This window comes from Podarcis raffonei, chromosome 11 (genome assembly GCF_027172205.1).
Source record: "Podarcis raffonei isolate rPodRaf1 chromosome 11, rPodRaf1.pri, whole genome shotgun sequence".
Taxonomy (NCBI): domain Eukaryota; kingdom Metazoa; phylum Chordata; class Lepidosauria; order Squamata; family Lacertidae; genus Podarcis; species Podarcis raffonei.
In genome coordinates, this window is record NC_070612.1 from 20,587,798 (window position 1) to 20,602,195 (window position 14,398).

The following is a 14,398-nucleotide window of genomic DNA, read 5'->3' on the forward strand; positions in this document are numbered from 1 at the left end:
AGAACTGCATTTGGCCGCTGAGCCTGAGATTCCTCATCCCTGGTTTAAAACACTTTGGACTTGCTATGAGAGGCCAGGGCAGCTGCATCTATTCTAAAGAGGTTATATCTCTCTCCCTCTCTCTCTTTCTTTTTACACAGTACTTTTTCTGCCTAGGAACAGCAGCCACTGAAGTGCCCTGGAATAGCAGCAGTCGGCAGACAGCTGGACAGCAATGTTCTTCCACAATGCATTGTCAGAATCTCTCTGCATTGCGCCATAACATTGTTCCAGTTGCATTATGGGTGGGAAAATCAGAAATCGGAACAAGCAGCAGAGAAAAGAGAAGGAGGGAGAAGAAAGGGGATGGAATGGCAGGCTCAGCAGGAAGAGGGAGTCAGAACCAGCGTGGCAGGTGAGGAAAAGGAAGCAAGACAAAGAGAAATGATGGTTTGACTGACAGGTCTGGCAGATTCCCCTGCTTTCCTCTTGGCTCAGAGGAAACACATGGAAATTCCCAGCATGGGTACCCAGGGACACATCGCAACATTTCACTGCACTTGCCACTTGATTATCTGTTGCTGATGTCTGGTCCCATTATCATCATCATCATCATCATCATCAACATGAGCTAAAAAACAACCTTCAAAACCTTACTAGCAAACTGTACATACTGTTGAAAAATAACAGGCTCTGAATATATGCCTTCTTCATTACAGCTCTTAAAAGGACGTTTGAAAAAACACAATGAAAAATGAACAATACTTACAACCATACCATTTAGGGACACCCAGCAATCGTGCGGGAAATCCTGGAGCAATGGTACCAAAAACTGAAGGCAACCGTCCCAGTGGCAAAGGAGGAGCATCATTCCAATCAGGTTGAAGATTCTCACTACAGCGCTTGCAAGATCATATGTCATGTGGAAAATCTGTAGAGAAAATTAGAAATTGTATGACAATGAGACCAAAGCCATGCAACTTGACGAGTCCTCTCTTGTCAAGGCAAGTGATCACTCTGAATCTGTTTCTATTTTCCTTTAGCTTTGTATGCTGCCCTGATATCTTGGCAGTTGAAGTGGGGTCTAGCAGCATATTTAATCAACAGAGAATAAAGAAAATCCTCTAGAGCCAGGCAGCTCAAGAGGCCTTGATGGTGTCCACCATTCAGAATTTTTTTACAGTCCTTGAAGTTTCTTTGTAGACAAATTGGCCTGGAAAGTATTTTCTGTATGCACTAAAGGAGTGGTAGGAAAGCTGCGACCCTCCAGATGTTGTTAGACTACAAGCCCCAACATCCCTGACCATTGGCCAAACGGGCTGGGGGTGAAACAACATCTGGAAGACTACAAGTTCCCTGCTGTAATGAAAATATGGTTGAATGGAAACTTCCATCTCTCCCAGTATTAACTAGATGCACAGATGCAAATGTCAGCACGCTCTATCCACACAGTCCTCCATTTCCGATTTGGGAATGACACAAACTTCATATGGGTGCCCTGCGGTCAAAATTTGCTGAGTCGCTACATGGTTGGAACAATACCAGAGGCATGTTAGTGTGCATTGATTCTAAACACAGAAGAATAAGCAGTAGAAGCACTAAATTCTATAACACATTTGGTTTTACAAAACATTCTGCTGTTATCAAATGTATCACTGATGATTTCAAAGTATTTTTACAAATATTATTTTTTGTCCTGTGAATTTGATACTATTGTTGTTGGGGTTTCCTGTCAAACTTCTGTAACACTACTGCAGTGTAGGTCTCCCCAAGGCAATAGCTAGGTAGGGGCTTGACAACATGCAAATATTATTTATTAGTTGTACAACTGCAGTTGCCTCAAATTTCTATCCAAAGTGCAGTGTTCAGTGCTCAGGAGAAAGCAGCTTGAATGTATCCACACCCTACCTTCTGAAGAAAAAAGTAGAGGTGCACACACACTGCCTTTATCTTGTTCAGCCCAGCAACAGCTTCACTTGACTAGTAAGTAATATAGCCATTTTGCGGATGAGAAAACTTACTAACAGAGCAATCCTACTGGGTGGAAGAGGAAAGTGTACTGGTGGTCGAGCCACCAAACCCAAAGCCCTGCCTGGTAAGCCTGACATTCCTACCCTGCCCCAATATTATCCTAGAATTCAAACTGGCGGTGGGGCTGGGGTGGCATCAGCCTGGTTCCCTAATGCCTGAATTGTTGGCGCTATGCCATGTCAAACACCGTGAGTGGTGTCCATTAAAGTTTTGGTCATTATAAACCCACTTCAGCCCATGTGTGGTTCTTGGTCCTATGGCTAACCCCATTCTACACAGCCACTTCTCTCTATTAATAGCCTCAAATAACTAAAACCAACCGGTAGTCAGTCAGTCAGAAAGAGGTGAACAGGTAGAACCGAAACAGGTAGAACTCATGTAAATAAATAACTTCTGAGCCAAGGGTGTATGGTGACATTTTTCTAATATTTGAAGTGATGATGGAGGCCAAATCTTTTCTCATTAAAGGGATCCGTCAAGAAGACATTCATGGCCCAAACTATTAAACCTAGAAGCCTAAATGTCTGGTCTGGTCCATTTTTAGGCACTTAACTATAACTGGTTGGCATTTCAGAAACACTTTCCAAATCCAATTTAACTCTAAGTCAGACCCTGCAGGTGGTGAGCACCTTTAAAAAAACAAAACAAAACCAGGCCACTTATATATAGGTTGTTCGAATCACGCTGGAACAAATCTTGGTTGTTAGCTGTGATGAAAATGCTTTAAATAAATAAATAATTTCGCGGAATGTGGTTTTAAGAGACCATTTTTCATTAATGAAACTCACAACTCCAAAACAGTCAACTAACTGCTCTGCATACAGTTCTATATAATATAGCCATCACTGCCCTAACTTATCAAAACTAAAAATACTCTCAATGCAATGGTGATCAGTATCAAGCAATTGTTTCATCAATGTCAGTTTAGAATGGGTTTTGGTTTTTTTAAAAATTTTGAACAGGAGCTGATTGCCATAAAAACATCCCGGTGATAGATAACTCTGTTGCTATAAAATAATCCTACGCTGTTCAGTTCAGCTTTACACTGAACATTTGCAGGAAAAAAAGAAAAGAGGGGGGGGGAAACCACAGGTTACTTAAGACAGTGTTAAGATAAATCCTACTAAATACACACACACACATTGCAAGCTACACTGAGGTACTCTAATATATTTAATTAATTTGGCTAATTAATTTTTCAAATTGCAAGATATAACTCACATTTGTAAAAAGCAATATAGGTTTTTAAAAAATCAACAACAACAGCTTGGCTCCTGTATTACCATTCATTACAGTTGTCAAATATGTCAATCTCAGGACAGGCAAAATCTTGGGGAGGGGGGTATTCTAAAGCTGAACCCCTTACATTGTGTTCCTCATACAAACTAGACCTTTCTTATAAACTTAAGTTACTGTATATTGTAACCCCTTTATATCACCTTGCTGAAAACAACTTCAGCAAAAGCTGAGAACGGATCAGCAGAGACGCTGATGGTTATGAGAAGGGATTGGCCTCTGAAGTCAAAGAGGTTCATTGCACTATTATCAGTTTCATTCACACTTGATTAATAATCCCTTTTTTATTCATAGGTATATACTAAGAAGCCACTTTGTGCCTAAAATTCTTTAAACATTGCAAAGCTCATCCTGATCGTTTGGCTTCATTTGAAAGACATATATCCTTGCATTAGTCATGTTCCTTAATGACACTGTATGGTTATTCATACTCAGAGCAAACCCACTAAAATCAATGTACTTAACTTACACAAGTCCCCTAATTTCAACAGGTCTGTTCTGAATATGAGTAATGATGAGCAAAGTCATTTTGTGGCTCCCAATAATTCCATACAAAATTAGTTCAGGTTTTTTTGAGGGCAGCTAAGTGCACTCTTGCACTCTGATGTGGAAACTAACTAGATACATGGAATAAAACATATGTGCATTTTAATTAGTTTTTAACATCTGCACTTTAACCCCCTCACCCCCCAAATAAATACTAGCACAATTTTGCTGCTGAACATATGAACAATATGCAGAGGGGGGCCAGGTTTATACATGCTATTGTCCCCATCTGAAGTTTGTAGTAGAGCCTACATGTGTTGGAGCAACATCTGAAAAGCCAGATCACTGATTAACCAGACCATTGCATTCTACTACTGCAGCTTGCAAAACCTCTTCAAGACCTCAGAATCAGTCTTCTACTCCAAGCATTCCTTAAATGCTTAGAGTAGAAGACTGACTCTGAATCAAATCAGCATTACCCTTGAACTATAGTCCTTCTTGTGTTCCACAGTGAGCCATTACATTGCTCATAATGATTGCATGAGATTAGAATGGAGATTACCAGGCTACTAATGGACATATCAATAACAGAGAACGTAGCCACTCCACAATTACTGATCTATGAGTTGGACAGACAAGTTTTAATTTGACAGTTCCATCTGAGATGCTGTGATCTTGCACGGACCCACCGTCTCCATGGGGCCCAGGCAAGTCTGCTACAGGTTCCTTTTATTGTTGTCCGTGCAAGTAAGTAAATCAACACTTCCTATCTCCTTTATGCAGAAGATTTTGCTTCTATCGAGCAAGAAGCAGACAAGCAAAGAGCACAGGAGAGACCATCCAGGCATGCCTCTTCTTCAAGGTGTGCTGCAATCGGTCACGGCATGTGCCGTTTATGGTATCACACACGCAGCAGGTTGCCACCCATGCACTAGAAGCTATAAAAGTTAACAAGGAAACCTCTTAAGCCATTTCAGCAGATTCATCTTGTGCTCTAGATAGGCAGCATGTCAACTAAGCAACTATTGTTGACACTTGTGTTCTCAGCAAAAGATCAATAGCAAACTGTTGGCCTGATTCGACGTCTGTTGAAGACAAATGGACTTCTCTCATTGACGTCAGCAGAGTCAAGTCTAGCCCTATTGCCCTATATAGTTTGTAACTCTTTGCTAGGCGTGAAATAGAAGCTGAGTCTGAGAACAAAGAGCATTTAAAACAGCTGCTGAGTGCAATATTTTATTTTACCTGGAAGGCAGCAGTGTTTGTTCAACTGAATCCTTATATATACGGTTAATTTTCAGTATATTTCTTTGGGAAACTAATCTTTCTGCAAAAGAAAAAGTGGGTAGGCATATACAAGACTTTTAAATCTGGTTACATGGTTTATGCAAAGCTGCTAATGAGTGTAGAAAGCTTGGATTCGGCTAAACTAATGATGAAGGGGAAAACACCAGAGAGATTTAATGAAGTGCACACTAATTTTAATCAAACGTGTATCTGGAAAACATGAGCTGAAGGCAATCAGTGTTTTGTGTCCTTTTGAATGTGTTATTTTTTTTCTAAACTCAAATTCAGTGAGTATGGCATTCAGTTTCATTGTGCTGGCCTCATTTATTCCACAGCAAGACTTCCTAACCCCAAATGGACTGTGAACGAACAAACGAACGGATACACACACACACACACACACACACACACACACGAACATGCTCACCAAGTTCACTATTATTGCAGAGGTAAGGGGAATATTAAGCACGGTTAGTACAGATGCTGAGAGAAATACAAGATTCATTTAGAAACTAGGTGATCCATTTGGCCACAGGGATACCACACTCAAAGAGGCAGCTAATAGTGATCTGTAGAGTTGAGTTCCACATGTTGGCCTCATCTGGAAATAATAGTAAGCCATTTAGAAGAAGAAGAAGAGTTTGGATTTGATATCCCGCCTTTCACTCCCTTTAAGGAGTCTCAAAGCGGCTAACATTCTCCTTTCCCTTCCTCCCCCACAACAACCACTCTGTGAGGTGAGTGGGGCTGAGAGACTTCAGAGAAGTGTGACTAGCCCAAGGTCACCCAGCAGCTGCATGTGGAGGAGCGGAGACGCGAACCTGGTTCCTCAGATTACGAGACTACCGCTCTTAACCACTACACCACACTGACTATGGTGAAGCAACTCTTCCCACACTCCGCTTCACTGGATGACCCTGGGTGCTAGAATGTTGAGAAAGGGGAGGACTGCCCACTTTTTCAATACCATGCATTTCAATACCATTGCCTCCTTTACTCACCCTTCTCTATACAGAAAACCCCAAATATTGTGACCCTCCATCATAGGGAGATCCTTGAACACTTTGGTTGCCCTGTTCTGCTTATTTTACAGCTCTACAACATCCTTTTTTGAGCAGAATTGTACGGAGTATTCTTAGCACAGCTGCAAAGGTATTATGATTTTGGCTGTTTTACTTTTGACCCCCTCCTTAATGATCCCTAATGCGAAATTCAACTTTTTCACAGAGGCCGCACCCAGGGTTGTATCTTCCACTAAGCTATCCACCATGACCCCAAGGTCTTACTCCTGGACAGTCACCACCAGTTCGGAACTCATTTGGGTATACTTGAAGTTCAAATTCCTTGCCCCAATGTATATCACTTTATACTTGCTTATATTGAATAGCCTTTGTCATTCTAATGCTCACTCACCCAATTTTGAAAGATAATATTGGAGTTCCTTGAAATCCCCCCTTTTTTTCCACCCACCCACAACAATTTGGTGTCATCAGCAAACATGGCTACTTCATTAATCATCTCTAACACCAGGTCATTTATGCACAAGTTAAAAAGCACAGGTACTAATACCTATCCTTCGGGGGGGACTCCCCTTTATACTCATATACTTGCATATAGACAAAATTTTGAAAAGTTCAGTACAATAAAACAGCTTAACAGAATCTGCATCTAACATTAAAATACTGTTGTATAACATTCACAAATCCTCGTGGTTTGTTGCAGAAACCTGGCTACTATCTCCATCTTATCCCCATCCTGAATAAACGTTAGGAAGGCTGCCTTACATTGGTCTGACTGCCACTCCCTACTAGCAACCAACTGACTAATAAAATTAGATCAAATTGTCTGATACAAGGGGCAGTGCAAAAAAAATAAATAAATCTATATGACTCTGTCTACTTTCTGTCACGGCTAAAAATTGGGCGCTGTTTCTTTAATGCTTAAAAAGCTGGGTCAGCATGAGTCAGCGGCCTGCACTGGGTTGTATATATAGAGTGAGAAATGTTAGTTTGGTGTTGGGTTGGTTGGTTGGTTAGTTAGTGAAAGCTGGTAGTGTTGATGTGTACAGTTGGTCAGTCGCTTTTGCAGAAAGACTTTTAAGAACAAAAGCAGAAAGTACTCTGCAAGGATACTTTTCTTGTGGACTCTTTTATGCCGACAAGGGTCCAAGGACCAGGCTGAGGCAACAAAGGGTGGTCAGAACCATTTCTTTTTACAAACACTGACACTTTCTACATTTCTTCACTGGGGAGACTGGGGATTTATTCCTAGTTTCTGCTTCCTGGTTTTTTTAATTGATCCCAATGAGGGTCCCCACCCGGAGATGCTGGGAATTGAACCTGGGATAGTTTGGAAGGCACCAGGTTGGGGAAGGCTGGGGCAGCTCAGTAGAATAAAACATGTTTTGCGTGCAAAATGTCCAAGGTCAAATCCATGGCATGTCCAGACAGGACTGAGAAAGTCTCTGTTCTGAAACCTTGGATTGCCACTGCCCATCAGAGAAAGACCAGTCTTCCTCAACATGGTACCTTCAAGATGTTTTGGACTACAACTCCAGCCATCCCTGATCACTGGCCATGATAGACCAACAGTCAAAAAAATAATAATATGGAGGGTACCAGATTAAAAAAAGGATGGACTGGACAACACTGAATTAGATACATCAAAGGCTTGTTTCAGAATAAGGCATCTTATTATGTTCCACAAACCAGGCAAGACTATATTCTAGATAAAGGAATAATGGATGTAAATATAATATGGGCAATTGCCAGGTCAATTTCAGTGGTGCTATTTTCCCTCTCTGTTCTAACTGCAAGGAAGGATGCAGCCCAGATTAACCTTTTACCAGTAGCAAGAATTCAGGGATGTGGGATGATATTCTTTCCTCTCCCCACAGCCTGCATTTGCTCTCAGGCATGAACAATGCCAACGACTTTAGTGACCAGCACCGCAAGAATTAATTACCCAGATGTCTTGAAAATGGATGCATTCCAGGGATGGTTTAAACATGAGTTGCGAAACAAGTCGCTCCAAAAAATCTTATCGGGTGAAGCCAGAATCTAAACAAGTCTACAGGGACAAGTCTCCCAATCTCTTACAAGGGCTGCAGGAATATTAAGGAACATGGTTCATGATAAATTACCCAGAACATTACTCACTGTGACAATGAAGGATATGCTGGGTGCCAAATGAGCAACAGAGGAATGCCCCATGTTATGGAGAGTTCCACATGAGTCAACATTTGGAGCGATACAGAAAATAGCCTGTAAACCTTTTAGCTGCCTTCAAAGCTTGGGCTGGCAAGAATTTCATGAATCTAATGTATTTGGCCGAGAATGAATCTAATGATTTTTGGTACCATTTCATACTTATCCATCTTTCCTCAGTACAAAAAGAGAGCACTTTCTTTGTCAATGTCAGGGATGAGGAACATGGAGCTCTCAGGATGTTGCTGGAATTCAGCTCCAATCAGTCTCAACAAGCACAGCCAATGGCAAGGAAAGATGGAAGTTGTAGTCCAATAACGTCTGAAGGGCCTCAAATTTCCCAACCTTGCTGTATGCGCTTATCTAAAGAAAATGCTAGTGGCCATAACTTTTTAGATCTGGCTATTCTCTCATTTCCATTAACAAGCAAAAACTAAGATTACTTAAGGATGGGAACAAACAATAATAACATTGTTTACTTTCTCTGAAGCCATTCATTGTTTTGATAAATTCTGACCATGTCAGCTCCTATTCCCTCTCTCTGACAAGCTGTAATCCTTTAAATATTTCCTCATAAAGAAGTCCTTACATATTTTTAATCATTTCTGTGGCCTATATAGCTCTGATTTTCTGTAAGAAATGAGGTGAGCTGCACTCTCCAGATGTCACCATAGGTTAAACAAATCATTATTCAAGGTTAGAATGCATTCCATTTGTTGTTGTAGTAAGATCAGAAAAGTTACTCTTTTCATTTTATTGTAACTAGAGGGCAACATAAATCTCGCCATATTTTAATAGGTCTCAAAGTGCATCATAAATCATACATCTAAACCAACAGTTTTGTCTTTAAAATGCCATCTAAAGAAATGCTCAGCTCACACAAAGGGCTTGTGCTAGTTCCATTGAATTTTTGAGTATCCCACTCTCCTCTGAATTGCAGATACCAATTTATTTTTAACTTCCTCTCAGGTTCAACAGCAGTTTATAATGGAGCATGACAGAGGGGACTTCCACTAGCATCAGAAGTGTGGGGAATGGTGGTCTAGAATGAGCTTTCTCTCCAACACCCTCTAAACCATGGGTAAGCAAACTAAGGCCCGGGGACCGGATCCGGCCCAATCGCCTTCTAAATCTGGCCTGCGGACAGTCCGGGAATCAGCGTGTTTTAACATGAGTAGAATGTGTCCTTTTATTTAAAATGCATCTCTGGGTTATTTGTGGGACATAGGAATTAATTCACCCCCCCCCCAAAAAAAAATAGTCTGGCCCCCACAAGGTTTGAGGGACAGTGGACCGGCCCCCTGATGAAAAAGTTTGCTGACCCCTATAGTTCTCCCCACAGAGGTGCATCTAGCATCTTCAGTATATCATTTTTGCTGAAGATGCTCAAATCCGCCCCAGCCTTTGGACAGCTAAAATGTTTTGTTTTGTGGGATGAACCTCTTTTGTTGAATTTTCTGTTCTGTTGTAGCGGGAACAGATTTTTTTCCCATCTGCTTTTATAATGTCATATTATATGGCTGTAACCCATTCTGGGACCCTATGGTGAAGGGTTTGGTTAGAAATAAATAAGGAAGGAAGTAATTCGGTAGTACATTTCACTAGTACTAATGTTATTATGCAAGATTATATTGCCTCTAGAAGTACACGGCAGTAATTAAATAGATTGCAAATTTACTATAATATGAATCTTAAAGGATGTTTTTGTATATTTTAAGTGCTTGGAGAATCTTCTGACTGGCAGTACCCAACCCGGAATCATGGTAGATAATTCAATAAAATAAAAAAATTATCAGGAAAGGGGTTCAAAATACAACTGTGTTTAATGTCCTTAATCTATCCTTCAGTTATATTTTAAACACAGAGTACTATTCTAGGAGCCCCATCTCAAAGAAAGAAAGAAAGAAAGAAAGAAAGAAAGAAAGAAAGAAAGAAATTGTAAATCTGAGAAAAGTAAATAAAAGAACAACATAATGATAAAGGGTTTACTGTTGTTGTTTTTATTTTCATTTACATCCTGCCTTTTCCTCTGAAGGAGCCCTGGGTATTTTCTCCTTTTTAAAAAAGAAATGAGCTTGAAGCCTGATTTAATTATTTATTTATTTAATTAATATTGATTCATTATTTTATTTGCTTATTTACTGTGAAAAAATTTGCATCTAGTGGTGCAACTGACACATATAAAAGCTTTTTGTGAAAGCTGGGCATATTTTATTTTCTAATCAGAAAAAAATTGTATTATGTGGAAAGCAGAAATATTGGATTTCATACTTCCATCATTTTATCCCCTTCAGAACATGAACGGCTAAATCTAGAATAACAGCAAGTTCTTATAAATAACCCATTTTAATCAATAGCTTTTATACAAAGGCCCAAAGATCAAATCATCAGTAAGTTGTTTTCATAAAACAAATGGCTATCGGAACTGGAAAACAAAAATTCTAAAAAGTATTAGACGTGCTTCACATTAATTCATTGCGGGGAGAGGGGTAAATTTTTACTAAATGAGCTGAGCAGAGAGGAACATAGAAAAGTGACCTCCCTGCGCTGCTTTTGGTGCAGCAGACTGTGGTCAGTGTGGCATGTTTCCATGGTGCAAACCACACTACTGCCTTGCTTCTCCTCATCCCAGGACACCACAGCAATGGCAGTGACAACTGCTGCTTTTTAGCTCTTACCAGACCACTGGTCTGTGTGGTCCCTAGGGTGGGTGTGTATGCCTTCTATGTTACAGAGGACAGTCATGTATCTGAAGGGCTGTTAGAGGTCAGTACTCTATTTGAAGGGGTGGCCGATTCAAGCGCAATGTAAAGATTGAATCTTGGACAGTAGACAGAGCAAGTACGCCTGGGCACAGTTCTTCCCTAGAATGGGGAGATGGGTTGCATTTCTGCTTAAATTATTGTTTCTAAATTTGCATATATGTATGTGCATATATGGGACATGAGTGGAGCTGTGGTCTAAACCAGAGAGCCTAGGGCTTGCTGCCAGAAGGTCAGCAGTTTGAATCCCCGTGATGGGGTGAGCTCCCGTTGCTTGGTCCCTGCTCCTGCCAACCTAGCAGTTCGAAAGCACGTCAAAGTGCAAGTAGATAAATAGGTAGTGCTCCACCGGCAAGGTAAACGGCGTTTCCGTACTCTGCTTTGGTTCATGAGCAGCAGCTTAGTCATGCTGGCCACATGACCCAGAAGCTGTCTGCTGAGAAACACCAGCTCCCTCGGCCTATAGAACGAGATGAGCGCACAACCCCATAGTCGTCCGTGACTGGACCTAATGGTCAGAGGTACCTTTACCTTTATGTGCATATATATAAACACACAAAGAGACATATTAGCATATGCAAATATACAGTGTGCATCTGTACCCTTTTTTCTTCCTAATTTGGTGCTGCATTTCATCTTTTTTTTTTGGGGGGGGGGTGATGCGTCCAGGCTCAGCTGCTCAACTTTACCCTCTCCAAACATGCAAAGGCCAGAGTGAGAAGTTGCAGCATCCACCTTCTCTTGCCTCGCCTTCTCCTTCTGGACAGTTGTGTTGACTAAGTTGAGCAGAAGAAAAGGTAAGTGAGGGGTGGCCAGGGGCCAAATGGGGCCCTTCAGGTTACCCCCTCCTCTCCCCAGGCCATACCTCTCACTGGCCCTACTTTTACCTTGTGGTAATTCCTTTCGCTTGCCTGGACAGAGGGATGCCTGAGTGTTTGTAAAACTAGCCTACTATACAAAGGTCAGGTTTACATCCTTAGCCTCACACACAAAGGCTTTCCAGAAAGGAATGTGGCCCTCAGCCTGAGGGAAAAAAGCTTCCTTATCCCTGCGTTAAGTGAATGAGTAGCAAAGAATGGTAGAGTTGGAAGGGATCCCAAGGTTCATCTAATCCAAACCCCTGCAATGCAGGAATCTCAGCTAAAGCATCCATGACAGATGGCCATCCAACCTCTGCTTAAAAACCTCCAAGGATGGAGAGTCCACAACCTCCTGAAGTAGACCATTCTACTGTGGCAGTCACGAAGAGGAGATGGGCCCACTGAGAGCTTTTTTGCGCAAAGTCCCTCCAAAACCTGGAGCTGGCACTGCCTTAACATATATACCTCAGGTTTACTCTGAGCCTGCCTTTATCTCTGAGAGCCAGTGTGGTGTAGTGGTTAAGAGCGGTAGACTCGTAATCTGGGGAACCGGGTTCGCGTCTCCGCTAGAAGTGGGCTAGTGACACTTCTCTGAAGTCTCTCAGCCGCACTCACCTCACAGAGTGTTTGTTGTGGGGGAGGAAGGGAAAGGAGAATGTTAGCCACTTTGAGACTCCTTCAGGTAGTGATAAAGTGGGATATCAAATCCAAACTCCTCCTCCTCCTTCTCCTCCTCCTCCTCCTCCTCCTCCTCTTCTTCTTCTTTCTCTCCTGCACAGGTGCTGCAATTTGGGCTGCATAAGCTCAAGGCTGGGAAGATCTGAATTGGTATTTGTATATACAGTAGATGCAGACGAAAGTGGAGCTAGACATTCTCAGTTCATCTCTGAATAACATATTAGTGAATAACTGGCCTGCTTCTCCCCAAATGAGAAATTTAACCAGCGGGATGCACTGCATGTCCCTAGAAATGGTTCAAAGCTAATTTGGGCCTTTCTTTCTTGTGTCTTGACTGGACGATTCTAATGCTCCCTCAGCAGATCTGCCAGAAAAGCTGATTAACAGATTCCAAGTAATTCAAAACCTGCCTGCCTGCTAGTCATATAACTAATACCAAAAACCATATGCACATAATTCAATCCCCAACATGCTGCCTTTTCTGCGAATTACCTTGTGCATTTTATTACTTTGCAATAGTACAAAGAACAGGGATTTTAAAACATTACATTCATTTCCCCCTCAGGTATTTAATCTTTTTTTTTTAACTGCACTTTTGGGATCAAATATTTCATTTGGCTATATGTTATGGTGATCAACTGTAATCACAGTGTAGAATAACATCTGTATGTAGATACAAATAGGAAACGTTTCTGGGAAGCAGAAAGTAGATGTTAAATTTTTGATTAAAGCCAGATCTCAACACACATCATTGCTTAGGACCCCTTATGATATTAAATTTTGAGATATAGGTGTTTAGAGAACTTCAGCCAGATGTTTAATAATGATTCAGCTCAGTTCCTTATATTTATCATTTGTAGAATTCTATTGTCTGCTTTTAGTAGGATGCTTGAAAGGGAAAACTGACCATTTTCACATGTGCTGACATTTAAACTGATGTTTTGTATTCAGGTATCTGTACCAGAGGGACGCGGGTGGCGCTGTGGGTTAAACCACAGAGCCTAGGACTTGCTGATCAGAAGGTTGGCGGTTCAAATCCCCATGGCGGGGTGAGCTCCCGTTGCTCGGTCCCTGCTCTTGCCAACCTAGCAGTTCGAAAGCACATCAAATTCCAAGTAGATAAATAGGTACCGCTCCAGTGGGAAGGTAAACAGCGTTTCCGTGCGCTGCTCTGGTTCGCCAGAAGCAGCTTGGTCATGCTGGCCACATGACCTGGCAGCTGTATGCCAGCTCCCTCGGCCAATAAAGCGAGATGAGCACCGCAACCCCAGAATCAGTCACAACTGGACCTTATGGTCCCTTTACCTTTACTATCTGTACCAGAGTAAATAAAATAGTGTAGAAACATAATGTACTGACTTGAGAAGTTGAACTATTCCTCCATCCAGCCCAGAACTATATTCTCTGACTTCCAGTGATCTCTGGAGTACGATCCCATAAACTGGAAATGTTAGAGATTGAAGCTGGGACTCTATGTTTGCAAAGCATTTACTCTACTACAAGCTTAAAGATCCTCCCTACGCCTTCACTGCTGATGCATATGGTTTTCTTCTTTTTTAGGAGGGAGGCATTCACTGAATGACTGCAGACTCCCATCTTTGAAGGGTTCAAGACTTTAAAGGACTGGACAAAACACATTAGGCAGTCCCAATATTTTCTGCCTGACTGCCCTCACAAAAGAAAAACCTTTATTGTGCCATGCAGTGATGAAAAGGTAAATTGCCACAACAGGAAAATACACTTTTCCCTTATAAGACTATAGTTTATATTCTGTTTTGGGCTCCCCCCCCCCATATATATTTAAAGAAGCTTT

General features: G+C 41.5%; 1 protein-coding gene across 2 annotated transcripts in view; it reads right to left on the reverse strand.

The window, feature by feature from the left end:
- The window catches only part of HCN1 (hyperpolarization activated cyclic nucleotide gated potassium channel 1), a 180,189-nt gene that overhangs the window by 76,259 nt on the left and 89,532 nt on the right, over positions 1 to 14,398 (reverse strand). For both annotated transcript variants that reach the window (XR_008332695.1, XM_053408051.1), the window contains exon 3: positions 749 to 910. Coding sequence is in view for 1 of the 2 variants with exons in the window: in XM_053408051.1 (XP_053264026.1) it covers positions 749 to 910 (162 nt within the window). In the remaining variant the exon portion in view is untranslated. The remainder of the gene's footprint in view (positions 1 to 748; positions 911 to 14,398) is intronic.